The sequence below is a fragment of the Vicugna pacos genome, chromosome 9, assembly GCF_048564905.1.
Source record: "Vicugna pacos chromosome 9, VicPac4, whole genome shotgun sequence".
Taxonomy (NCBI): domain Eukaryota; kingdom Metazoa; phylum Chordata; class Mammalia; order Artiodactyla; family Camelidae; genus Vicugna; species Vicugna pacos.
Window position 1 is genome coordinate 467940 of NC_132995.1, and position 27046 is coordinate 494985.

Sequence of the window (27046 nt, forward strand, 5' to 3'; positions counted from 1 at the left end):
CACCTAGCATGCATGAGGTCCTAGGTTCAATCCCCAGTACCTCCATTAACAAGCAAATTACCCTGCCTCCTAAGTGGACAAGAATTATAAAAAGACATTTTACTAAAGAGAACATACAAGTGGGAAATGAAAAAATGCTCCACATCAAAAAACATCTAAGAAATACAACTAAAACCACAGTGAGATACTGCTACGTATTTACTTAAAAGGTCAAAAGTATAAGAAGACTAAACATATTGGCAAGGGATAAGGAAGATCTGGAAGTCCCAAACTGTTCTGGTAGGAATACCAAAGGACACAAACATTTCAGATCATACTATGGAGTTCTATAAAAAGCTACACATTAACTAACCCTGTGTCCCAAGCACTGAACCTCAGAGTATTAAAATAGAAAGAGTGAGACGTAACCACATGAAGAAGTGGATTCACATGCCCACAGCAGTTTTACTTAAAACTGTCAGAAACTGGAAACAACTCAAATACGCATAAACAGACAAAGGAATAAACCCACAGTACATCGTACTTCTCATCAATATAAAAAGAATGAATTAATATAAGCATCACTGACAAATTTCAAAATAAATGTCACATGGGGCCATCTGGGGGGAAAAGAGTAAACACTTCCTACGTGATTCAACAGGAATACTGGCTGGGTCACAGAGTCCATTATTCGATGAAGCGATATCCCTCCTCCATATCCTTGTTCTTCTGCTTGCACAGAAATGGCCTTGAGGACGATGGCCCAGAGAGGCTATGGAAATCCACAGAACCTTCAGATTATTTTCTCTCATAACACCCTCTGCTCTACAAGATTCCCAGCTCAGAAGTCTGAGAATTTCTGCACCTGCTCATCCTTCACAGCCACAGTGACTGAACATTGTGAATGCCTCTTTAAGAGACACATTCCAACCAGCTTTTAAGTGTCCTCCTCCCACTATTAATCCAGTGTTTCTGTAACAATTATTTCCCCTATAATCTTACAACCAGTGATGCTACCCTACAGAATTCTGCACATCAGGGCAACTGGCTCCACTGCAGAACCTGGGAGAAGATTCTCATCAGTGCTGAGCACCAGTTAACGTCTCCTGTGAACAAGACAATTGGATGTTGCTCTCAGAAGCACCGAAGGTTGTTACAACAACTGCTCCTTCCTCCTATTGACTCCTGAACCTAGAAAAAATCGTGGCATTCAGGCTACAAATGAGGGACCATAAAGCTCTGTAGTCTTTATTTGGAGGCCTTGGGCAGCAACTCAAACAAGGCCAAAATGGAGAGAGATGTATTCTGCCATCATACTGTGCCCTTGAAGCACACAGAGTTTGGAACTCCCAACAAAAGTTGTTCACTCCTTTATGGTAGCAGAACCCAACCATTTTCAAATCGCCTCCCACAGTGAATGGAACCTCAAAATTAAAGGTGGCTTAAACAGTAAGGCTTTTATTATTGCATAAACTAGAGCAATGGGAGGCAGGCTGTTCCTGGGCTTGAGCTGAGGGCTAGATAATTCCACCACAGGAGTCACGGTGACAGGAACAATATCCCTGAATAAAGGTAGTCCATTTTTGCAGGCCACAAGCAGAGTCCTCTGGGCCAAAAATGGGTCAGGTCAGTGACTTAACTCATCAAAGCAACAGGAAAGGATTAAGGAGTAAGCGCTCTGGCTTCTCGCTAATCCCCTCCTGAGAATGGGAAAACACCAGTGTTTCCCTGAACACACTGGGGTGGGTGAATGCTCTACACTGTGAGCACCAGCTAGGCAGCAGAGGTGAAATGGCTTGAGCCACAGAAACTGTCAGTGACAGAAATCTGGCAAAGGGCCTGGGCAGATTTAAAAGTACAATGTAGCTCCCAGATACCTGGGATGTTTGCAGATATTTGGATTTAAGAGGTTCAATTCAGACAGCACCATCATGAGGGATCCCAAGTGTTGATACACTGAAAAAGGAAACTGTACATCCCTGCACATGTAAGGTGTTTTTTCCCTTGTGAAATGTGTGGTATCCAAAGAGTAAAGACCTTGGGCTAATACCCTTACGACATTCACCGCATTCATAAGGGCTTGATCCAGTGTAAACAGTGATTTAGGACACTGGAGCTGTAGGTAGAGAACTGAGCATATTCCCCAAATTTTAAGGCCTTTTTCCAGTGTGAATTCTTCGATGTGTGATGAGGTTAGAGCTTTGGCTAAAGGATCTCCCACATTCACTGCACTCATAAGGCCTCTCTCCAGTGTGAACCCTCCGATGAGTAGTGAGGTTGGAGATATATCTAAATGACTTCCCACATTCACTGCACTGGTAAGGCCTTTCTCCAGTGTGAACTCTCCGATGTTGAAGCAGCACAACATTTTGGCGAAATGATTTTCCACATTCGCTACATTCATAAGGCCTTTTACCAGTGTGAACCCTCTGATGTTGAAGGAGTGAAGAGCTTTTCTTAAAGGACTTCCCACATTCACTACACTCATAAGGCCTTTCTCCAGTGTGAACTCTCCGATGTGTAATGAGGTTAGAGATGTATCTAAAGGACTTCCCACACTCACTGCACTCATAAGGCTTTTCTCCAGTATGAACTCTCTGATGCTGAAGGAGTGCAGAGCTTTGACGAAAAGATTTCCTACATTCACTGCACTCAAAGGGACTTTCTCCAGTGTGAACCCTCTGATGCTGAAGGAGCACAGAGTTTTGGGAAAATGATTTCCCACACTGGCTACATTCATAAGGCCTTTTCCCAGTATGAACACTCCGATGGTGACTGAGGCTGTGGCTTCTGCTAAAAGATTTCCCACATTCTTTACATTCATAAGACCTTCCAGTGTGAACTCTCCCATGTTGAATGAGATGTGATCTTTGGATAAAGACTTTTCCACATTCACTGCACTTGTAAGGTCTTTCTCCAGTGTGAACTCTCCGATGTTGAATGAGATTTGAGCTTTGGCTGGAAGATTTCCCACATTCACTGCACTCATAAGGCCTTTCTCCAGTGTGAATACTCCAATGTCGAATGAGGTGGGAGCTTTTGCTAAATGATTTCCCACATTCACTGCACATGTAACATCTTCCCCTCATGACGACTCTCTGGTGCTGAACAAGTGTGTGTTTGCAGCTCAAAGTCTTTGTGCAGTCTCCCTGGTTATGATGAATTTTTTTCCCTGAAAATGCAGCCTCACACTCAGCTCCACTATTTGACTTCTCCCAGGTGTTTGTGGCCTGTTGGTGAAGAAATTCTGAGTCGCCCAGAAAGTCCTTCTCGACTGCCCCAGAGGTAAAGGGCTTCCTTGATATGTAGAATTTGCAGTTGTTCACAAACAAGTATCTCCTCACATCATTTCTCAAAGGTTCCTCTCCAATGTGGTGCTTCTGGTGCTGATGGAAGTTTGCTCTGAAACAGAATGGTTTCTCACATGGCCCCAATGTGTGTAGTTTCTGCCCACAATGTGTTCCCTGGTACTTAGCCAGGTGAAAAATGTCACTGAAGACTGGGCTGCACACCTCATAGGGGTTGGCCTTCTGGGGAAACAGACCTGCCTTGACAGTCCTGATCTGTGACCCTCCTTGAATTTTCTGCTCAGAAAGTGCCTCATCTGCTCCATGCCAACAACCTGAAAGCAGAGAAATGCTGGTGAAGTGCATGTTGACTCGTGTGAGGAGAAAGCCCCATTACATATGTGTGTCTCATAAACCCAAGAATGAGTCCTCAGGACTGTCTACAAGACAAGTTGGTTAGGTTCAAGGTGAGGATGGGGATGCTTTGCAGTACTGGCCCTTTAAAGATCTCAGAAAGGGGAGGCCTAACAAAGTGAAAGACACAGCCACAGGAAGCAACACAAAGAAGAGGCAGGGTCCACAGCTCATTCTGCTGCAAACAACATTCAGCAGGACCTTGCCTGATGGTGACACACGAGTGCTCTGCAGCAGGCTGAACCCAGGCCCAGGAAAATCCAACTGCAACAGAGAAGCTGGTATTCAAAAATTAAGAATGTGAAAAAAAACCAAACAACAAAAACAAAAATTAAGAATGTGCACACCCCATGACACAAAAGGTACAAGCCAATGCTGGGCAACCCTCCAGACAGACCAGTGTTACAAAGCACTGAGACATGTATTCCAGGGAGGTAAGACTTATCTTTGAGCTGCTAGTAAGAAGTGACAGGTAACAGAGCTGAGAAGGTGGCTAACTGAAGAATGCAGAAGGACAGGCGGAAATGAGGTGTGGACACCACTGTGATTGGCACCAAAAGGCTAGTCAAAAAGGACAGATTTCTGCTATGATTTGTATACAGACCTGACATCATGCCCTCCCTCAGGAGCCACTTCTCAGGGCCAGGCCATGTTTGAATTCCTCCTGCTGTAGTTGGATTTCTTTCCTCTCCACCAGACCCCACTGATGAGCAACTAAAAAGAACCTGAATGATTTAAGTACTAAGGTAAAGAGAGGACAAGTGAACATTCAGGACTAGCCAAAAATAACTCAGCACGTGACAGATCACAAGAAAGAAAACTAAATATTACAAAAAAAAAACCCCAGAGGAGTGTCTTTCAGGAATACTTCACGGTCCACATAAGAGTGACCAGGTCATACTATAAAACCCCTAGAGGAACACACAGAACACTGTGGCATAAATTGCAGCACTACTTTTTTGGATCTGTCTCCTAAAGAAAATAAAAGCAAAAATAAACATACGGGGCCTATTTAAACCTAAAAGCTTTTGCACAGCAAAGGAAACCATCGACAAAAAAGACAACCTACTGAATGGGAGAAAATATTTGCAAATGATATGACTGATGAGGCATTAATATCCAACATACATAAGCAGCTCAGACAACTTAACATCAAATAACCAAACAACTCAATTTAAAAATGGGTAGAAGAAGTGAACATACATTTTTCCAAAGAGGAAATCCAGACGGAAAACAAGCACATGAAAAGATGCTCAGCGTTGCTAATCATCAGGGAAACTCAAATCAAAACCAGAATTAGATATCACCTCAAAGCTGTCAGAATGGCTGTCATCAAAAAGAACACAAATAGCAAATGATGGCAAGCATGCGGACAAAAGAACCTCATGCATTGTTGGTGGGAATGTAATTTGGTGCAGCCACTGTGGAAAACAGTTTGGAGGTTTCTCACAAACCAAAACACAGAGCTCCCACCCCTCGGTATATATCCGATAAAAGCAAAAACACTAATTTGAAAAAATACATGCATCCCAATGTTTATAGGTGCATTATTTACAACTGGCAAGATGTGGAACCAACCCAAGTGTCCATCAACAGATGAGTGGATAAAGAAGTGGTGTACATATGTGTGTGTGCGTGTGTATACATTACTTATATTATATTATTATATAATACTACTCAGTCATAAAGAATGAAATTTTGCCATTTGCAGCAATGTGGATGGACTTGGAAGGCATTATGCTAAGTGAAGTAAGTCAGACAAAGACAGACAAATACTTTATGATACCATTTATACGTGGAGTCTAATAGATACAACAAAATAGTGAACAAAAAAAAGGAGACTCACAGATACAGAGACCAAATTAGCGGTTACCAGTGGGAGAGGGAGAGGGGCAATACAGAGGTGAGGAGTGGGAGGTACAAACTACTGGGTGTGTGACTGGCTCAAGGATGTACTGTACAGCACAGGGAATACAGCCAATATTTTGTAGTAACTGTGTACAGAAATAACTTTTAAAAATTGCATAAAATTTTGAAAAACAAAATAAAAAAATATGGAATCACTATGCTGTACACCTAAAACCAATACAACAGTACAAATCAACTATACTTAAAAAAAAGTGATCAAGTTAGTGATAGCAATTTCTGGCACAAGTAAGAATGAGGAAACGTTAGCTCGAGGAAGACTGTAGAACCTATGGTACACAAGTGCCTTGGATCTGGAAAATTCACCTGGCTAAGCTGAGAGGGTAAACAAGGTAGGATTCATGCCTGCAAGACTCCTGACTCTGGACCCATCCCTGTTAGGTGACAGGTAGCCGGAGTAGGGGCTGCTCAAGAAGAGAAGTGCTCCCACCTCAGCCCCACCACAAAGCAGCACCCAAAGTCCTGATGTGAGAAGGGCAGATGTGCCAATGGATAAAGGGGAGGGGCAGAGACTAGCTCAGGGCACAGGGGTGGGTGCGAGGGCCTTACCCAGGGAGGTTATAAGTGCCAGGTTCTCCAGCATCACATCGTGGTGCAGGCATCTCTGAGCCTCATCAAGGAGACCCCATTCCTCCCAGGAAAAGTTCATGGCCACGTCTTCAAAAGTCACACTGCCCTGTCGTGATTAGGACAGATGAGACCACAAACAAGCCCATCTCCTGAGGACCTATGATCCATTCCTCCAGGTATCTATTCTATGCCCATCCTCCTCCCAATCTCCCCAGTCAGAGGAAGAACTAAGCCCTGGTGCCACTGGTGCTACTGTCTCCCTATGGGCCCCCTGACTACTAGATTCAGCCATCAGCAACAAGAGTTAGGTGCACAGACATCCAAACTGTGGGCCTGACACAGAGGCATCAGCACCTCTGCCAGGTAATACCCCCGGTATGATCAAGGTCATGTAAGTCCCAACAGCAGGGGCCTGGGGCCACCAGACATACCCCTCCTCCAAGTACACATCACTCTTTAAACTGCACATCCCTCACATCTCTAGATGCCACAGCCACATGCCCATGGCCACCACCACCTCACTGTCCCAATCCAGAAGCATCTCCCTAGCCTCCCCACTGCTGAAGTATTTTGATCACCTCCTTTTCACTTCACTGGTGAGGGTGAAATTGTACCTAGAGGTATGGGGATGGCCAAACACAGGGCAGCTGACACTGGCCAGATGCAATCAGTAGCATCTTACTAATCTATACCCAGTCTGGAATAGGAGGACATTACACACCACATAAGGCTACATGGAGTTACACTCTGGAAAAGATGAACAACTAAGGGCTGTGGGTAAGCTCTGTAGTATCAAGAGGGTAAGATGCCCTTGGTTCCCACGGGAGGATACAATTTCCTTTCCTGAATAACTCCAAGGTCTGACAGGGAACTGAAACCCACTACAAAAGGATAAGCAGCAATTACACCTGGTCTCCTTATACAATCCCCTTTATAAAAACAGGTTGTTTGGTTAGGAGACCTTATCCACTGGAGTAGAGTGAGGTGCGAACTGGTGCTCAGACCACATGAGGTCCTCTCAGTTTCAGCACATGTCATGGCAGCATATAACACTGGGACTTAATTTTGGGCCTTACACCAAAATTCAGCAGAGAGTACCTAGAATATGCTTGGCAGATTCATACAGGATCCTTTATTTCCCTAGACTTCCCACAAATCCCACTAGCAGGGACAGCACCACAATCTTCCATAAAGGCCTCCCTGCCAGGCTCCAATCCCCACTTCAGACTGAGCCACACAGAATCTCCTGTAATTTCAGACCCCATGGCCTATTCCACTTCCATGCTGTACCTGCTGTTCCCTAACCAGTCACAACCTTCCTCTGTCCACTTAACCCTCATGCAAATCCCAGCCCATTGGTGGCCCACTGAGGCCTACTGTTGCTCATAAATGACCACATTTCACCCTGATTTTGTTCATCCAGGGTGAATGAAACATGCCAGAGCACACCAAAGTCATCAAAAAAAAAAAAAAAACCTGCAGAGTCCATAGGGAGGTAAGCACCAGCTCCAGCCTGACTGTCAACTTGCCTCGACTACTTCTAGACCTCCTCATCATCTCAGGTCAATTTTCCCCTTAGAATGTTTGGTCACCAGCCACTCTATCTTGCCTCCAAAACATCCTCCTCTGTGGCCACTTACCTTCCTCATTTTGGCTTGTTAAGCCCAACACCATGGCGCAGGTACTCAAGCAAGAGATCCCGTCCACAGCCCCACTGTCCCTTTCCCGGCTGCCTAACGGCTTTTCACCCTATCCTGAAGATTGTCCCTCCTAAATGTCACCACAGCTTATTAAACCTGGTCTACACAGTGCCATCCACATTTTAGATGTCACCATCCTGTACCACCTCCCAACATTTCCAGACTTATGTGTTCAGCTGCCCCTTTCATGCCTCCACTCAGTGATCTCCAATACACCTCAGACTTCAAATACGGCTAAAACAAAGCTCTTGCTACCCCCATTGAATATCACTTACTTAAATCCTTCTCATCCCAGATGGAGTTTCCATCCTTACTGCTGCTAAGACTGAAAACCCTGGAGCCATCTCTGACTTCTTTTTTGTGTGTGAAGCTTTAGAATATTACAAGGCCATCATAAAAGTAAAAATATATGTATCTCATTACTCTTTCAGTGGTTCAAGTAACAAGTACAAGTAACAAAATGGATTGTTTAGTGTACAAACTGGGAGTTCGTGGGTACAGAGCAACATCAGCCCCAGCTCCACCCCAAAGTGAGGTCCTGGCCAGGATGCAGACCCTCAGCCAACCAAGGCCGGTTGGCAGATGTCAGCTCTGGTCTCAAGAATGCAGTCAGTCTCACCCTACACCCGAATGCAGAGTCCAGGCCCTCCACTGTGGGGAGGCAGCAGCTCCCACACTCCAGCTTCTGTTCTGTCACCAGGCCTGAGCTCCAGGGTCCCCTCTCCATCTGACCTGGGGCCCCTCTTGTCATGGTGGCCGCCGCTGGCGCTTTGTTTTACTCCCTCCCCGTTCATATTAGAAAAATCTCACTGTTTCTTTTAAAACATGACCAGAATCCAACCACTTTCCCTAAGCCACCAGTATGGTCCATTAACCCTCACTTAGATGAAGACAGTAGCCTCTACCCTGATTTCCACCCCGCTTCCCCATGCCTGTCTGTTCTCCACTCTACAGCCAGTTGGAGCCTGTTAAGACCTTGGTAAGATCACCTGCCCACTTTGATTCAAACCTCCCCTCACAACTTGAAGAGATACCCATCTTTTCAGGCAACCGTTTCTGTACTGACTCCTGACGCCGCTTTGTTTTCACCTAAAAGAAAGGAGATCTATGGTTTCCTAAACAATCCCTGGTTTCCTAAACAATCCCTGCTCAGTTTTACCTCTAAGCGTTTAGAAATCTTGGAACTGGTGCCTGCAAGAACACTCCACACCTGTTTACACTGGTTGCCAGTAATGGAAACACCTCTGTATAAAGCACGACATGTACTTAGGACCCTGGGTTTGAGGTTTCTTCAGGGACCCCAGACCCAAGAATTGGAGGACTAGCATTAAGAATCTCAGGAAACCACGATTCAGAGAACACAGGAGTGGGGTGTGGAGCCGGGACACCCTCCACGTACCTGTGCAAATCCCGTAAACGCTCTGCAGCCATGGGAACCTATGCAAAGAGGCAGGCCTCAGAGGAACGGATCCAAGGTAGAGTTCCTTGTGCTCACTGCCTCCCTGTACCCTTCCCTGACCCTGGAGACAGGTGACCCAGGCTGCCTGTCTAATCTCAATGCTCAGTGTCTGCTCTTACCAGCTGTGTGACCCTGAACAAAGATTCAACCTCCCAGCGCCTCAATGTCCTCATCCCGCACTCCACTGTTCTTCCTTTAAAGAGCCCGTGGGAACGCTTTAACCTGTACGTAGATCGTGCCCCTCCTTTCTTAAAACTCCCCATGGCTTCTACAGTTCTCACAGTAATGAACAACCTGTTTCCCCGGTTTAGCTTCGCTTCACGTTGTTTTTTCCCGGCCGACATAAGACCGACCCCAGGTTTCCCGAATCCTCCCGCCTCAGCCCGGCCTCCAGGCCTCCGCACCTGCCGGAACCCCGCCTGGGGGCCCCTCCCCGCGCCGTCACACCGTCTGTCAGAAACACGGCCCCGCCCGCGGGCGCCTCCCCGGCCTGGACCCCGGGGCCCGGGCCGCAGGCACGCGAGCAGGCGCCCCGCACTCGCGGCTCTCGTGTCCGGCGGGAGAGGGCGGTGCGGGCCCGGAGGACGCGCGTCCACCTGCGGCGGGTCTCTCAGCGGGGCCGCCACCATCGGGGTCTGAGGGTGGAGTGCTGCGGGGAAAAGGGTGGGACGCGGGGGCCCCCCGAGGGGGTCGCAGAGCCTCGAACCCGCCTCGGTGTAGCGGGGCCAGCGTCTCCCCTCAGACCTCCACAGTCCCGTCACCTCAGCCCGGACTCAGCGTTCCTGGGGCGGAGCGGCCCCAAAGCAGTTAAAATGGCTGCTTGGAGGAGGAGCCAGGAAGTCCCGCCCAACCCCCGTGCCCAAACGGAAACACCTGTTCTTCTGAGTATTGGTTCAAAAGCCCTGGGTCCCACGCAAGGCATTCTGGGTCATGTAGTTCTCAATTCCAGGAGAAACGGCCAAGATGACCAGGGAAGTTGCCCAGAGACATGGCATGCAAGATGTCCAAGGGCCATTTTGAAAATGGCTAAGGAGAGCGAAGGAAGCATGCATTTTCTTTACTCTGATGTACAGAGTGCACTTTACAGTAAACAAATAGAAAATTAGGAAAATTTCTCTATAAATTATTTCTAGATAATATATCCATAAGTTCTGATAAAATTAGGTAGAATACATTTTTCCAGCATAAAAAAAAATCACATGGAAAAGACAAAGAAAACTGAGGCATTAATCCATTGGAGAGGTCTAAAATGGAAGAAACTACAGAGCAATCTGATACGAAGAGAAGATTATCTCTAGGAGCCCAGAACAACTTTTGGTTAACTTGAGGATTGGTAATTTTATGTTTAAAAAAAAGAAAAAGAAAACCTGTAAGCTCAGGGGAAGAAAATAGGTAGACTACAGACAGATCTAAAGCTCATAAAATAATGAATTTAATCAATGATCACCAATTACTTCAATCAAATAACTTCAAAGGGCAGCTAGCACAACAGATAAAATTCCAGTGGAGAAAAAAATGACGCTGGATGAAAAACAAACCCTAACAACAGCTGGACCCAGTATGCAAAGTGTTGACAAAAATTAATCAGTCTATCTAAGGAAGAAATGGAAATTTTTATTTGAGACACATTGTTATAACCTGGGAAGCACCTCTCAGAAAACTCTGAGGACTGTTCTGCCTGTTAGAAGTCAAAGCATAGTTATATAATAGGTTTTGGAGACAGAAGGCTGTACATTAAATGCAGTATTTTGCACGAGCCAAAACTGCAAGTACAAAGTGGTGCATCATTATGACCCCTTACAAGACCAGGAAGGCATGTTATCTTTGAAGGAGTCATCTTGTTGGTGCTAGGAAAATGTTGCTCTTTATAGCTGAACAGGTATTTCTGCCGATGGGGAGGTTTGGTGGATGCATAATGCAGATACACAATGCACGGTAGAAGGGAAAGAGGAAGTCAAAGTGCAGAGAAAATTTTTTGTTTAAATTTCCTTGACTTGCCCTAGGATACAAATTTTTATTGCATCAACCATTAACTTCGAAAAACAGAAGACATCCAGACTTCAGACTATGTTAGTGTTGAAAACAGAAGTCTCAGCCCTGCCTGTAGAGCACTGTGACCAGAGTGAATGTGATTAATGCCTCTGGCTCCATACTTTTATTGGAAGCAATGGAGAACATGTTGAGGCCATCAAATAGACACAATTACCTTAGAAGATGTAATTATACCAGACAGATGACCTAGTCCCACCATCATATAAGACAAATATAACACAAGAATGTAGGACAAACCTATGAAATAAAAAAGAACTAAGATGCAGAATATGAACATAAAATGGGAGCATACTGTTTGTGATTTAATGATTATGAAAAACAAATCTTACAAAAGGGGAAAATTGAATTCTAAATTATTAGTATTTCTGCTGGTGTGAAAATGCTATTGCAATTATAATGAAAGAGAACTTGTACTTTAGAGATATATTTGAAAGATTTATAGGTGAGATGTGTCTGGCATTTTCTTTTTTTGGAGGGTATTTTGTTTATTTGTTTTGTAGGCAGGTACTGGGAATTGATGGCATTTTCAATGCTATAAGATTAGGAAAATATTTATGAATTATATTTAGAGATAATGAAGAAGTAATATTCATACCAAAAGTTGATCTATGCATAGCTGAGAATCCTTTAAAAAATCATTTGAAATATTACAATTAACAATAAATTATGGGTATGTATATAAAAATTTTAAAAATTTAAAATAAATAAAATAAAAATTAAATAAAATTTAAAATCAATAGTAATTCTGTAAGGAGCAATAAAAATTAAAAATCAATAGTTATTCTGTAAGGAGCTTCCTCCTATTTAAAAATTTAAAGCAAACATGTTACTGACATATAAACAAAAATTTGAAAAACAGCAAAAGTAAGAAATGTGACAATTGAAAAAAACTTTTAAAACTTGGAAATTAAACCAGAAATTATAAAAACCACCTCTAAATAAAAATAGGTATAAGCCAAGTTTCTATGCAGAAAGATCATTATGAATAAAAATACAAGAGATCATTTACTTTATGTATTTCAAATATAATGCTAATGTTTCAGAGCTTATTAGTTAAAACTTATTTAAAGGATAATAAAAAGTTTATATAAAGAACTTATAAATATATCCAACAGCTTATTTTGGCAAAAAAATAAAACAACATAGTTGGGTTAATAGTACATAGTAGTGAGCCTGGAAACACATGTTACTATATTTACATATTGAATTAATTTATAGGAGCATATGTATTAAACGTGATTATCAACTTGAAGAGAAAATAGGTAATGCAATAAAATATTAAAATGGACTGTAAATTGAGATGCAAAAACATCTTGATTTATACCTCTTCTCAAACTGAAAAATAATTTAATCAAACTTATGCATGAAAAAAAATCATATATGTATGGACTGGGTAAGAATGTTCTCAGTGAGTGTATTGATTTATATAGCATTCCACAAAATTGAACAAAATTAGGTAATTGGTAGTACAATAAAAATACCAAGAAATTTAAAAAAAAAAGTAACCAAAAAATCAAAAACAAAGAAAAGAAAAAAAATACCAAGAAATTAAAGTGAATTATAAGAAGGAAAAGAATGTAGTTTATATAAAACCTCTGAAATGAAATTAAGTCATATACAAGTAGCACTACTGGTTTCCTATGAGGATTAACAGAAATTGTTTTAATTAGAGAGAAGTAGGGCCTGAAAATTCTGGATTTGCTTTCATTATTGGACACTTGGCCCTTTAGAAACTGCAGTTTTTTGAGAAAATAAAGGCCATTAAATTTCCCCTAATTACAGAGGTTCTATGTGAGCGCAATTATGGTGTAACCAAGAAAATTTCACTCTCCACAAAGGGATTGAAAGGTACTTTTGTCAGTGTGTGTGATCCTGATGTGATTTGTTAGAAGAAGCCATCTCATGACTTCTACATGACACACTAGAAACCTACTGAATCACAAGTGGATCATCAGAGCTCTTTCCAGAGAGAAGAGAGCAAAATATTAATGATAATGAAGATATTATATCCATATAAAACATGATGTCATATAGGATAACCTTTAGCTTTGAGATTCTTTACCTCCCTGCTTACCTTGCTGTTTGTATTTTACAATCTTCTAGTCACATTATTTTTTGTGTCTTGCTTTCACTAGATCTGACAGGATGTTTTAACACTTGCACGCATCAAAGCCATCTTAGTAAAATACTACTATGGATTCCATTTGCAAATCATTCTCCCAAAACATAAAAAATGCATATCCTGAGTTCTAATATGTGAGAGAATTAAGCTGAGCCCATGGCTATGCTGGAAACTTGATTTAGGCCCTCTCTTTTCTTTTTCTTGATTTGTCTGGCTACATGTTTGTCAATTTTGTTTTATCTTTTCAAAAATCCTTCTCTAACCACAACTCTTCATACTTTTCAAGCACCTTTTCTAACCTCAACACTATGAGAGTAAAAATCAACTACATAAAAAAACTGCAAAAAATACAAACACATGGAGGCTAAACAACCAACTGGTCACTGATCACTGAAGAAGTCAAGAAGAAATTAAAAAATACCTGGAGAGAAATAAAAAATCAAAAACAAAAACATAATGATCCAGCAGAGATCATCACCTCAGACATGCATAGTCAGGAAGTACAGACCATTCTGTTTTCACACAGGAACCCATTTAGACAAACAATAATGCTGTGACATAGATACCATACTACCCCATTTTGTGAAGGATGAACCTGAGCCACAGAAAGGTTCAGAAACTTGCCTGAGGCCGCACAGCTTGTGAGCGGCAGGTTTGGGAGTCTCACCAGAAGCTCTGGCTCCAGGAGGAAACAGCTCACAGCCCCATGTGGGATCAGCATTCTTGGAGAAGGTAACCATGAGGTGAGAGGGAGGTGGTCTGGAGTATTTAATGATCAGGGAATGGGAATCTGTGTGAGGGGATGACTTGGTCATTCCCAGATTTTGATATTTCATAGACTTATGAAATTTTTTAAAAATCAAAAAACCCACACAGTGATTTGGTCCAGTAAAGACACCAGTTATCATCTATAGTCACTTCTATTTCATTTTAAAAAAAGGACTTCTAGCGGGTAAGAAAGCACAGGTTGGCACCTCATAATAAAGGCACATATTCTACATTGAGTAAGCTGAGGTTCCTGAGGGACTCGCTCAGTGGCTGTATTTTCCTTACTTTGCTGAGGACAGTAAGATGTTGGAATTCAATGAGTGGAACTTGGACAATGCCTGCAACAGACCTGACACCTGGTCTGTGCTTAGGGGACCTTAGCTGTGGCCAGTGTTATAATTCTATTTAAAATGACCTACATTTTATTTTTCTTATATAGATTATATGCTAAAATGTCTATTTATATCTCTCTGCTAATGGGAAAACCAGTTTGACTTGTGACAAATGGAAATTTACCACAAAAATACGATGAAATCAAAAGATTGCTCTGAAGTCCCAGAGACTTCCTGAGGCCTGCTCTCTGTTGAAAAGGGATGTTAGTGACAGTGGGTGGGGATGGGGCAAGAGAGATCCAGCTCTATTCCAAGACTTTCTCCTGACAGCAGCAAGGGAACGAAACGAGCAGGGGAAAGCATCCGCTTTCTCAAGGTGTCCTGGCATGCCATCTGATGTCAGATCGGTGGACTCTCTAATATCATCTCCTGAACCAGCGCAGGAGCGTGGCTCAGGCCTCAAGAAACAAGGGGTGATGGCGCAACCTTCAGGAGACCACTTTAACTGCAACGGTATTGCTTAGGAAGATACGCTGGGTGGACTCATGGCAAGTGGCTTCAAAAAGTACTGCCTGACTCACCCTCTTCTCTGACCCTGCCCACCACCCATGACCCTGATAATTGGGCCAAGAGGACACCTGACCCAACTAGGCTGGGCCAGTGAGCTCCCCGCCTGTGGAATCTGAAATGGTGATCTCAGATGTGGCCACAGTGCTGGGCAGTGGGGTAAGGATTTATGTTTAGAAGGTCTATTTTTTTTAAAACCAAAGATCCTTGGTGCAGACACAGGGAGGTAAGAATAGAGGAAATGGGTCCAGAACATGGCGAGGACTGCAGGGGAAGATGGTATATGCCACCGGTCTTCCCAACCAGCCATCCTGGACTAGAGGACAGGATCAAGTGGCAGCAGGTGCCCTGAATGGAGCAGAGGTGAGCCCTTACCCAGTGAGGCCAAGAGCCCAGATGTCTCCATTACCACCTCCTGGTAATGGGTCCTCTGGGCTGGGCTGTTTCTGACACTCCAGGGTGAAGATCAAACACCTGAAAAGGCAAACTGAGGCTTCACAGTGGGTTGTTGGATGGGATCAGAGCCTGTCACTTAGCCGCTGATGAAGGTGCAGAGACCTGCCCCAAGCTGCCTATTCTTGAGCACTGAGTCCCGTGCTGTGCTCGAAGGGGAAGGTGTGGCCTTTGGACATAATGCAATTGCAACTGAGAGAAGAGCCTCCTGTGGGGGAAGCCACTGGAGGTGACAGACAGGGGCACTCCCATGAGGACTGAGAGGGCAGGCGTAAGTGGGGACATGCCGACAGGTCCAACAACGGTAACAGCGGCAGCAGCCGAGACCCCTTGGTCCTCGCCACGTGCCTATCCTGGGCTGAGGGCTCACATGCTGAGGTAAAGGGATTAAACATCCCCAGCTCTAACCTAGACTCGGGGTCTGAATCCAGCATCTTCAGTCATACACTTGTCCACTGTGTGACCTCGGGGAACCCACTTCATCGTTCTGACCCTCGATTCCCCCTGCATCCTCAGGGGTGAGAATGAAAGAGAATATGCTCATAAAGCAAAGGGGGCCTGGCCAGGGAATTTCACTGAAGGCGGAGGCTAGAGCTGCCAAGGCCCCAGGAGGCCTGGTGCAGTGGTGGGTGCAGAAAAGGAGCCCCTCAGCCCGTCACCTCCTCCCTTATATCTCTTTTACAAAGGGGGAAACTGAGGCCCAGAGTCGGTGGAGGATCATTTAACTGTGAGTCACAGCGGTATTTCACAATTAGGATTCAAATCCAGGCTGCCTGACCTGGGGCCTGGGGAGTCAGATCACTGCCCTACTTCCCTCCCTACTTGGCTTTGGGACTCAAAAAACACTGTGTCCATCCTGACGCAATGTGGTCCCCCTGAGGTATCTGCTTCAACTGACTAACCCCCAGATGATAGACCAGGAAAAGGAGTGTACTCTACTAAGCAAGGGTTTGTGGTATTATTAAATGCCTAGACTTTAAAAAGCGATGGAGAATATGTAAGTAATACAGACTAAAATTAAGTGTCTGGTATATGTGTCCATTACATTGCACACAGCATATAAAAACTGAAAAAATTATAGATCATATTATTCTGGCATTAAAAACAACTAACCATAAAGTAAAAAGTCACAAAACGAGTGAAATTCCAATACATCTTTGTCTCACTGTTCTTTTGTTAAAGAAAAAAATTAGCCAAAATTCACAGAATAGGCAGAAGATATGAACATTTCACTACACAGAGATAGCAAATACACATCTGAAAAATGCTCATCATGAATCCTTAGAGAAATCCAAGTAAAAAAGTCAGATAGCATGACAAACTTACAAAAAGGGTCAGAATTAAGAACGACTGACCAAGTATTCACTAAGATGTGGAACTCTCATACACTGCTGGTAAAAATGCAAAAAGGTAAAATTGGTTCAGATCACAATTTGCTAGTTTGTTTAAGCTAAACACTCACCTACCCGATGACTCAGACTTTGCACTGCATTACTGACAAAAGATAAATGAAACATATATCCATACAAAGAATTACACACAAATGTTTATAACAGCTTTTTCCCAATATTCAAAAACTAGAAATACCACATGTCCATAAGCAAATGAATGGATAAACTAACAGTGGGATATATAAAGAGAAGAGTATTTCTTAGAGGAAAAAAAAAGTACGAGCTACTCAAGTATCATTGATGAATCTCCAAGTATTTATGCAACATAAATAAAGGCATGAACAACAGTAAGTATCTTGATGTCCACCATATGAACTCTAGAAAATGCAAAGTACCTGTTCTAATGGAAAGTAAGTCGATGGTTCCTTGGAGGGCTGTGCAGGGCAGGGAAAGATTATAAAAGGTCATGAGATAAATATATGTGACAGATGATGGTTTCAGTTTCACACACATATCAGAACTTACCAAATAGCTTTTAAAAATGGTTCAAGATAAAAACTCTATGTCAAACTCGTTTTAGAAAAGAGATTTGGCAATCCAACATTCATGCCACCTTCTCATGCCTTCTGGAGGTCAGTCTTGTAGAGTGGGCAATGAAGGACCTGCCACTCAAGTCACAAGATACACATCTGTGGACCACAGTTTTTCCCCCCCTCTCTTTTTCTAAACCTGCCTGTGCAGTAATAACCTTGAGATGAGTATCAATGAGAGGGTACAGGAATCTACAAAACCTTTTCATTATTGTCAATGACGATGACTTAAGCTACACAAGATAATTATGCCTAGAGGACCTCAGATTTATGTACATACTGATCTTGCACAGCCATTGTCACAGACATTCCTGGATGCACGCTGAAAACAGGTATTTTCCATCTACTCGGCTGCAGTCGCCTAGAATCCCTATAAGCTGGTGTTTTTGTAGTAATCCTGGTTTTCCCTGAGCCCTGAGCCCTAGTGACTATCACCCACTGAACTGTGGACACATGGCTCTTTGCAGGACCTGGGGAAACAATTCCCCTCAACAGGGCTGACATCTCCTGTAAACAAGGGAAAGAATTCATGCTACTCCCAGAAGCTCCTAAGGTTGTCACACTTGGCCTCTCCTCAGGGTGATCACTGAGCATCCTAAAACTCATAGCATCCTGGCCTCAAATGAGGGCAAGAAAGCCCTGCAGTCTTTTAGGAGGCCACGGGCAGCAACACAAATTTGGCAGAAACTGGTAAGCCTCTGTAATGTCTCCTCTGAGGCACAGAAAGTTTGAGACCTCCATAAAAGTTGCTCACCCCTTCATGCCTGTAGAGCCCACCTCACATGGTAAACAGAACGTCCAAGATTAAAGAGGACTTAAACAATAAGGCCTTTGTTATTGGACAAACCAAAGCAATGTGGAGCTGACAGTTCTTGAGCTGGTGACTTGGGAGCTGGAAAAATTCATCACAACTATCTTGAGGCCAATAGGTCCCTGAAAATGGTAGTCCTTCTCTGCAAGCTGCCAGATGAACTCATATGATGTTCTCTGGGCCAGCACTGGGTCAGGCCCAAGCTCAAGCTGGTCAGAGAAGGGAATGAGGACATCTGAAGGGCTCAAGCTATTCCTAATTTCCTCCAACAAATGAGAGAAGTCAGCACCCCTGAGCAGACTGGGCTAGTGACTGATGCATACTGTGGGGACCTGCCAGATTATAGAGATGAGATGGATCTGGCTGAAGAAACCGGCAATAATAAATCTGCCAAGAGCCCTGGGCAGGTAAGAAACTGCGACATAGCCACACATGCATCCCACATAACTGAAGGTCGTGAGCTATCTCCCTACTGTTGTGTTTGAATTCAGTTCAATTAGAGCCTCAGTTTCTTTCAGTGCCATTGCACTGAACAAGGAAATTACATACTTCTTACACATCTAAGTCCTTTCTCCAGTGTGAATTCTCTGGTGCTGAGAGAGATTAGATTTTCGGCTAAAAGATTTCCCACATTCACTGCAGTCATAAGGCTTTTCTCCAGTGTGAACTCTCTGATGATAATGGAGGGTGGAACGAGAGGTAAAAGATTTCCCACATTCACTGCACTCATAAGGCCTTTCTCCTGTGTGAACTCTCCGGTGAATTACGAGGTGAATTCTTTGGGTAAAGGACTTCCCACAGTCACTGCACTCATGAGGCCTTTCTCCTGTGTGAACTCTACGATGTCGAATGAGTATCGAGCTATTGGTAAAAGATTTCCCACATTCACTGCACTTATAAGGCCGCTCTCCAGTGTGAACTCTCTGATGATAGCCAAGGGCAGAAACAGAAGTAAAAGATTTCTCACATTCACTGCACTCATAAGGCCTTTCTCCAGTATGAACTCTCCGGTGTTTAGAGAGGTATGAATTCTGGCTAAAGGATCTTCCACAATCACTACATTCATAAGGCTTTTCTCCAGTGTGAACTCTCTGGTGTTGATTCAGTTGGGAACTATCCCTAAAACATTTCCCACATTCACTGCACTCAAAAGGCCTTTCTCCTGTGTGAACTCTCTGATGACAACGGAGGGCAGAGCTACAGGTAAAAGACTTTTCACATTCCTTGCATTCATAAGGCCTTTCTCCAATGTGAATTTTCTGATGATAACGAAGGGCAGAGCCAGAGGTAAAAGATTTCCCACATTCGCTGCATTCGTAAGGCCTTTCTCCTGTATGAACTCTCCGGTGTATATTAAGATGATTTCTTTGAGTAAAAGATTTTCCACACTGATTGCATTCATAAGGTCTTTCTCCTGTGTGAATTCTACGGTGTCGAATGAGTATTGGTCCATTGGTAAATGATTTCCCACATTCACTGCACTCATACGGTTTTTCTCCTGTGTGAACTCTCTGATGATAACAGAGGGCGGAACCAGAGGTGAAAGATTTCCCACATTCACAGCACTCATAAGGCCTTTCTCCAGTGTGAACTCTCTGGTGTTGAGAGAGGTAAGATTTGTGGCTAAAGGATTTCCCACATTCGCTGCACTTATAAGGCCTTTCTCCTGTGTGAACTCTTCGGTGTATAATGAGGTGATTTATTTGGGTAAAAGATTTCCCACAATCAGTACATTCATATGGCCTTTCTCCTGTGTGAACTCTCTGATGATAACGTAGGCCAGAGCTAGACGTAAAAGATTTCCCACAGTCCCTACATTTATAAGGCTTTTCTCCAGTGTGAACTCTCTGATGATAACGGAGGGCAGAGCTAGAAGTAAAAGATTTCCCACATTCACTGCACTCATAAGGCCTTTCTCCTGTGTGAACCCTCCAGTGCTCAGTGAGGTCAGATTTTCGTCTAAAGGACTTCCCACATTCAGTGCACTCATAACTCATGTCTCCAGTGTGAACTGTCTGTTGTTGAACGAAGATGGAGCTGTGGCTAAAAGATTGTGCACATTTGTGGCATGCGTGATGATCTTCTCCAGTGTGACTCCTCTGAGGATAAATGAGGACAAATTCTTGGCTAAAGGATTTCCCACATTTGCTGCACTTATACTGCCTTGCCCCAGTGTGAATTTTTCTATGTTGATTGAGGGCTGAGTTTCCCCTAAAGGATTTTCCATAGTCACCACAGACATAAAGCCTGTCACCAGTGTGAACTCTCTGGTGCACGAGAAATGACGATTTGTACCTGAATGCTTTCCCACATTCACTGCACACAAAACACTGTCTTTTAGTGTAGACACCCTGGTCCTGAACAAGTGTGTCTTTGGGGCGAGAAGCTTTCTTGCATTCTCCCCCAGTGCTTTGTAAAGTTTCACTGCTCTGGGTGATTGTGTTTGGCTTCTCCCTGGTGTGAATGGCCTGCTTCCCTGTTTCTCCCTGCTTCAGATGTCCCAAGGTGGTCAGGAAGTCCTTATCCACCTCTTCATAGGTAAAAGCCTCCTCTGACACATGCAAATTGCAGCTCTTCACAAATAAGGCCTTGTCCATGCTGCTTACGAACGGTTTTTCTCCCATGTGCTGCTCCTGGTGCTGTTGAAGGTTTGTACTGAAATAAAATCCTTTTGTACATGCCCCACACTTGAATAGTTTCTGGCTGTGTTGTGTTCCCAGCTGCTCAGCCAAATGAAGAATGGACTCAGCTCTCAAGACTGGACTACACATCTCACAGGGGTGAGTCTTCTGGGAAGATAAAGGTTCTTTGGAAGTCCTGGCCTGTGACATTACTACAGAAACACTCTGCTCAAAGGGTGCCTTAACATCCTCTTCTCCACTCCAGAAACCTGAATGCAAAGAAATGCTGGTGAAGTACACATTCACTTTCTTGGAAGAAACAACAGAACCACAAATGTGTGAGCGAAACCAAAAAAGAACAGGGATAACTATACTATGTCAGGCAAAACAGACTTTTAAGTAAATAACTGTCACAAGAGACAAAGAAGATCATTGCACAGTGATAAAGCAGTCAATTCATCAAGAGGAAATAACAATTATAAGCATAGGCACCCAACATTGGAGCACCTAACTACATTAAGCAAATAGTAACAAAACTGAAGTCAGAAATAGACGGCAATGCAGTAATAGTATGGAGTCAAACACCATTTTCAACAATGGATGATAGATGAGAAAAAAACGGTAAGAAAATGTTGGAGCTGCACTGCAACTAAGACCAAATGGACCTAATGACATGTACAAACGATGCCACCCACCTGCAGCAGAATACATATTCTTCTCAAGTGCACACAGAACATTCTCTAGGATACACCAAAGTTAGGTCACAAAACAAGTCTTAACAAAATTAAGAAGGCAGAAATCATATTGAGTATCTTTTCCAACCATAATGGTATGAAACTACAAATCACTAATAGATTTAGAGGAGAGCTAGAAAATTCACAAATACGTGGAACTTAAATGACACACTCCTGAACAACCAATGGGTCAAAGAAAACAATTTCAAATATACTCAAACGAAAATGAAAACAAAACACACCAAAACTTATGGGGTGCACAAAAGCAATCGTAAGAGTAAAGTTTATGCCAATAAATGCCTACATTAACAAAAGAGAATGCTCTCAAATAAACAACCTATCTCTATACCTCAAGGTACCAGAAAAAGAACAAACTAAGGTTAAAGTTAGGAGAAGGAGGCAAATAACAAAGATCAGAAAAGAAATAAATGAAATAGAGACCAGAAAAATGGTAGAAAACACCAATGAAACTAAGAGTTGCTTTTTTTTGAAAAGATAAATTGACAAAACTTTCCTTAACTATGAAAGAAAGACGATTCAAAATCAAAAATAAAAGAGGAAACATCACAACTGACACTGCAGGAATAAAATCAATCAGAGGAAACTACAATGGACAATTCTTTGCCAACAAACTGGATAACCTAACCTAGAAGAAATGGACAAACTCCTAAAGACATACAACCAAAAGGGAACCATGAAGAAATAGGAAATCTGAATAGATCTATAACTGGTAAGGAGATTAAATCACTAATTAAAAAATTTCCCAACAAAGAAAAGCCCAAGACTAGGGAGAATCACTGGGAATTCTATTAAATATTTAAGAATTAACATCAATCCTTCTCAAAGTCTTCCAAAAGATTGAAGAGGGACCACTTCCAAGCTCATATTATGAGACCAGCATTATCCTAATATCAAAATCATGTAAGACTAATGCAACAGAAGAAAATTACAGGTCAATATTTCTGATGAATAAAGATGCAAAAATTCTTAACAAAATACTTGCAAACCAAATACAATAGCACATTAAAAGGATCATACATCACAATCAACTAGGATATATCCCTGGGATGAAAGGATGGTTCAACATCATGTGCAAATCAATAAATGTGACACATGAGATTAATAAAATGAAGGATAAAAATAATAGTCATATCAACAGATGCCAAAAAAAGCATTTAACAAAATTTAATATCCTTTCATGGTAAGTACCCTCAACAAGTTAGGTATAGAAGGTATGTACCTTAACCCATCTGAGAAGTCCACAGCTAACATCATATTCAACAATCAAAAGCTAAAAGCTTTTCCTCTAACATCAGGAACAAGACAAGGATGCTTACTCCCCCCACTTTTATTCAACATAGTACTGGAAGTCCCAGACAAATTACAGAAGAAGAAGAAAGAAAAGGCATCCAAATCAGAATGAAAAGTAAAACTGTTTGTAGATCATATACTTTTATATGCAACCCCCCCATATTCCACCCTAATAAATGAATTCAGTAAAGTTGCAGGATAAAAAAAATATATACACAAAATTCAGTTGCATTTATATACACTGTTAATAAACTGTCTGAAAAGAAAACTAAGAAAACAATCTCATTTAAAATAGCATCACAAAGAATAAAATACTCAGGAGTAAATTTAATCTAGGAGGTGAAAGATCTGTATTCTGAAAATTTTAAGACAATGATGAAAAAAATTGAAGAAGAAACAAATAAATGGAAAGATATCTAGTGTTCTTGGATTAGAAGAATTAACATTGTTAATTTTACCAAGAGCAATTTACAAATTCAAAACAATCCGTATCAAAATTCCAAAGACATTTTCACAGAAATAGAAAAAACAATCCTAAAATTCATATGGTACCACAAAAAAATCCCAGATAGTTAAAGCAATCTTCAGAAAGAAGAAAAAAGTTAGAGGCATGACACTTTCTGATTTCAAAATATCACAAAGCTATGGTAATCAACACAGTGTGGTACTAGCATAAAATCAAACATATAGACCAATGGAACAGAACAGAGAGCCCAGGAATAAAACCCACATATATATGATCAACTAATATTTGATAGGCACAAGAAGAACACGCAATGGAGAAAGGATAGTCTCGTCTATAAATGGTGATGGGAAAACTGGATATCCATATGCAAAAGAAAAAAAAAGAGAGAGAAACTAGCCCCTTATTTATACTACTCATAAAAATTAAATTGAAATGGATTAGAAACTTAAAACATAAGACCTGAAATTATAAAATGTTTAGAAGAAAAGAGAGAAAAAGCTCCTTGACACTAATGTTGGAAAATATAAAGAATTCATACAACCCAATAATAAAAAACTAAAAAATCCAATTAAAAATGAGCAAAGGCTCTGAACAGACATTTATCCAAAGATATATAAATGATCAATAAGTACATAAAAAGATGGTCAATATCACTAACATCTGAGAAATGCAAATCCAAACCACAATGAGATATCACTTCACACCTGTGAAGAACACTATTATCAAAAAGACAAGTGATATGTGTTCATGAGGATATGAAGAAAAAGAAACCCTTGTACACTGTTGGTAGGAATGTAAACAGGTACAGCCATTATGGAAAACAGTATGGAAGTGCCTCAAAAATTAAAACCAGAAAGAGAAAAAATTAAAAATAGAACTACTACACATCCTGTATATTTCTAAAGGAAACAAAATCAGTATCTCAGAGAGATATTTGCACACCCATGTTCACTGCAGCATTATTCACAATAGCCAAGGTATAGAAACAACACAAGTACAAGGTATACCTCATTTTACTGTGCTTTATGGATAAGGCATTTTTTTACAAATTGAAGGTCTGTGGTAACCTATGTCAAGCAAGTTTAATGGTACCATTTTTTCAACAGCATCTGCTCACTTCATGTCTTTGTGGCACATTTTGGTAATTTTTGCAATATTTCAACTTTTTCATTATTATTATCTTTGGTGTGACTACTATAATTGTTGGGGGTGCCAAAAACTGCACCCATATAAAAGAGAAACTTAATCAATAAACATTATATGTGTTCTGACTGTTCAACCAATTGGTGATTCCCCGTCTCTCTCCCTCTCCTGAAGCGTCCCTGTTTCCTGAGATACAGCAATATTAAAATTAGGCCAATTAAGAATCTTACAATGGCCTCTAAGTGCTCAAGTGAAAGGAAGAGTCACATGTCTCTCATTTTAAATCAAAAGCTAGAAATGATTAACGTTAGTGAGAAAAGAGATCTAAACACTGCAAACAGAACCATACAGGATAGCCTTAAAAAACAGCCCATGGTCCAGGTAATGGCCACGACAATACCTTCAATTCCTGCCATAGGCAGGCACAAGGAAATGTCAGATAATAAAAGGGAACAAACCCCCGGGACACACAAGTGCCAGGGACCTGGATATACGACCTGGCTAGGGAAAGTGCAAGCATGGTGCAATCCATTAGCCTCACTGCAAGACTACTGACCTCAAATCCATCTCAGTGAGTATGGACCGTACCCAGGATGCAGGGAGAGACAAGAGCAGCGCAAACAAAACAACCCTAGTTATCACAGCAGTCACCCAGAAAGCTGGGGAAACAAGCAGTGACCAGGTCCCCATGTGAGAAGGTTGGAGCAACCCTTGGGGAAAGGGGAGTGAGGCAGGATACAGAGCCTAGACTAGGGCAGTGGGGAGATGAGGGTCTTACCCAGTGAGGATATAAGTGCATAGTTCTCCAGCATCACACTGAAGTATAGGTGTCTCTGAGCCTCATCAAGGAGGCACCATTCCTCCCAGGAGAAGTGCACAGCAATGTCCTCAAAGGTCACACCACCCTGTCATGAATGGAATAGATGAAAATGTAAACATTCTCTCTGAGAACCCACAATCCATCTGCTCACACATGTACCCCACAGTCATCCTCCTCCAGAGCTCCCCCCTCAGAGAAGATACCAGGCCCTGGTGACACAGATGCCCACTCTCTCCTCAGTCCCTTACTCACTGTATTCAGCGCTCAGCAACGACAGACAGGGGCTAAACTCCGTCTAAGTTATGGCCTGGTCTGCAGGACCCAGTCCCTTCCGCCAAGCAGTTCCCTTAAGGTGTCCCACAATGTGCCTCCAAGATACAGCCACACACGGGCTGCTCTTTACCCTTAAGTCCCGAATACCAGAGCCCTGGGCCCTTGACTCACACTTCCTCTTGGTGTGCATATCATTCAGTTGACCAAACCTTCGTTCTCACATCTTCAGATTCCATAGTTACACTCCTCGGCTCTGCCATCTCCCTGCCCCGCGCCACAGGCATCTCTCAGGACTCACGCAGGTACTTGAATTAAGGCACCCGGAGTGCTTGACAAAAATCAAACGACCTACTACAACCCCAGTTCTCTGTATGACGGGTCCCGTAGCCAGGGAAACCCTTGATTGCTCTTTTGATCAGGACAGTCCGCCTTGCCTCTGTTCTTTGTTTCAATGTTAGCCACCTAGAACCAGTGAGGGACTGGGGCCATCCCCCCGTCTTGTGTAGGATCCCTAAGTGCTTTTTCAACGTTCAGCACCTGTAGGTAGAGGAAGGCAACCATCGCTAGGCTCCCGTGTGCAGGGCTCTCCTGTATCCACACCCAGCCCTGAAACCTAGTGACCTCGGGCTCACTGACCCCTGCGTCTCAGTCCTCAGTGTTGTGATCCTGGACAGGACTCAACTCCTTGTGCCTCTCTGTCCTTGTCATCGCCTTTCCAGTCTGTTCGCTCTTTGAGCAGCTTTTTGAAAACTTAAAGCCCTAACGCAGACTATCTCTCTTCTGTTCACAACCTTCCGCGGCTCCCAGGTCTCTCAGAACGAATGGACAACCTCTCTGACGGCCAGTCAGGCGTGATACCGCCTCACACTGTGTCCCGCAGACCTAAGACTGACCCAGGTTTCCCGACCCCCCGCCTCAGCCCGGCCTCCAGGCCTCCGCACCTGCGGGTTCCCCCCGCGCCGTCGCCGTCTGTCAGAAACACGGCCCCGCCCTCCACCACCTCCCAGGCCTGGACCCCGGGGCCCGGGCCGCAGGCACGCGAGCAGGCGCCCCGCACTCGGGCTCTCGTGTCCGGCGGGAGAGGGCGGTGCGGGCCCGGAGGACGCGCGTTCACCTGCGGCGGGTCCCTCAGCGCAGCCGCCGCCATCGGGGTCTGAGAGCGGAGCGCGGCGGGAGCGGAGAGGGACGCGGGCGCGGCGGTCTGTATCCCGGGACTGGCGCGGGGTCCCCAGGCAGCGTCGCGGAGCCTCGAACCCG

At 43.1% G+C, this 27046-nt stretch overlaps 1 protein-coding gene across 5 annotated transcripts; it reads right to left on the reverse strand.

Moving 5' to 3' along the window:
- Positions 1-1995: 1995 nt before the first annotated feature.
- Positions 1996-27046, reverse strand: LOC102542114 (uncharacterized). Of its 5 annotated transcripts, XM_072966421.1 has the most exons (4): positions 9740-10079; positions 6156-6282; positions 3524-3601; positions 3199-3381 (listed from the first exon to the last, which is right to left on the reverse strand). In XM_072966421.1, the coding sequence occupies exons 1-4, from the start codon at positions 9962-9964 to the stop codon at positions 3332-3334; spliced, it is 480 nt and encodes a 159-aa protein (XP_072822522.1). In that variant the 5' UTR covers positions 9965-10079; the 3' UTR covers positions 3199-3331. The 5 variants fall into 5 exon arrangements, with proteins under 5 accessions (XP_072822520.1, XP_072822519.1, XP_072822521.1 ...); XM_072966419.1 differs by lacking the exons at positions 6156-6282; positions 9740-10079 and adding exons at positions 25475-25601; positions 26904-27046 and having other exon boundaries at positions 1996-3601; XM_072966418.1 differs by having other exon boundaries at positions 1996-3601.

Bases quoted from the DNA above. Each gene is read 5' to 3' on its own strand.
- LOC102542114 (XM_072966417.1), bottom strand. From the start codon at position 26,936: ATGGCGGCGGCTGCGCTGAGGGACCCGCCGCAG. The intron at 25,602-26,903 runs GTGAACGCGCGT...CATTCATGACAG, and splicing joins CGCTGAGGGACCCGCCGCAG to GGTGGTGTGACCTTTGAGGA. The intron at 21,312-25,474 runs GTAAGACCCTCA...CTTTGCATTCAG, and splicing joins TGCACTTATATCCTCACTGG to GTTTCTGGAGTGGAGAAGAG.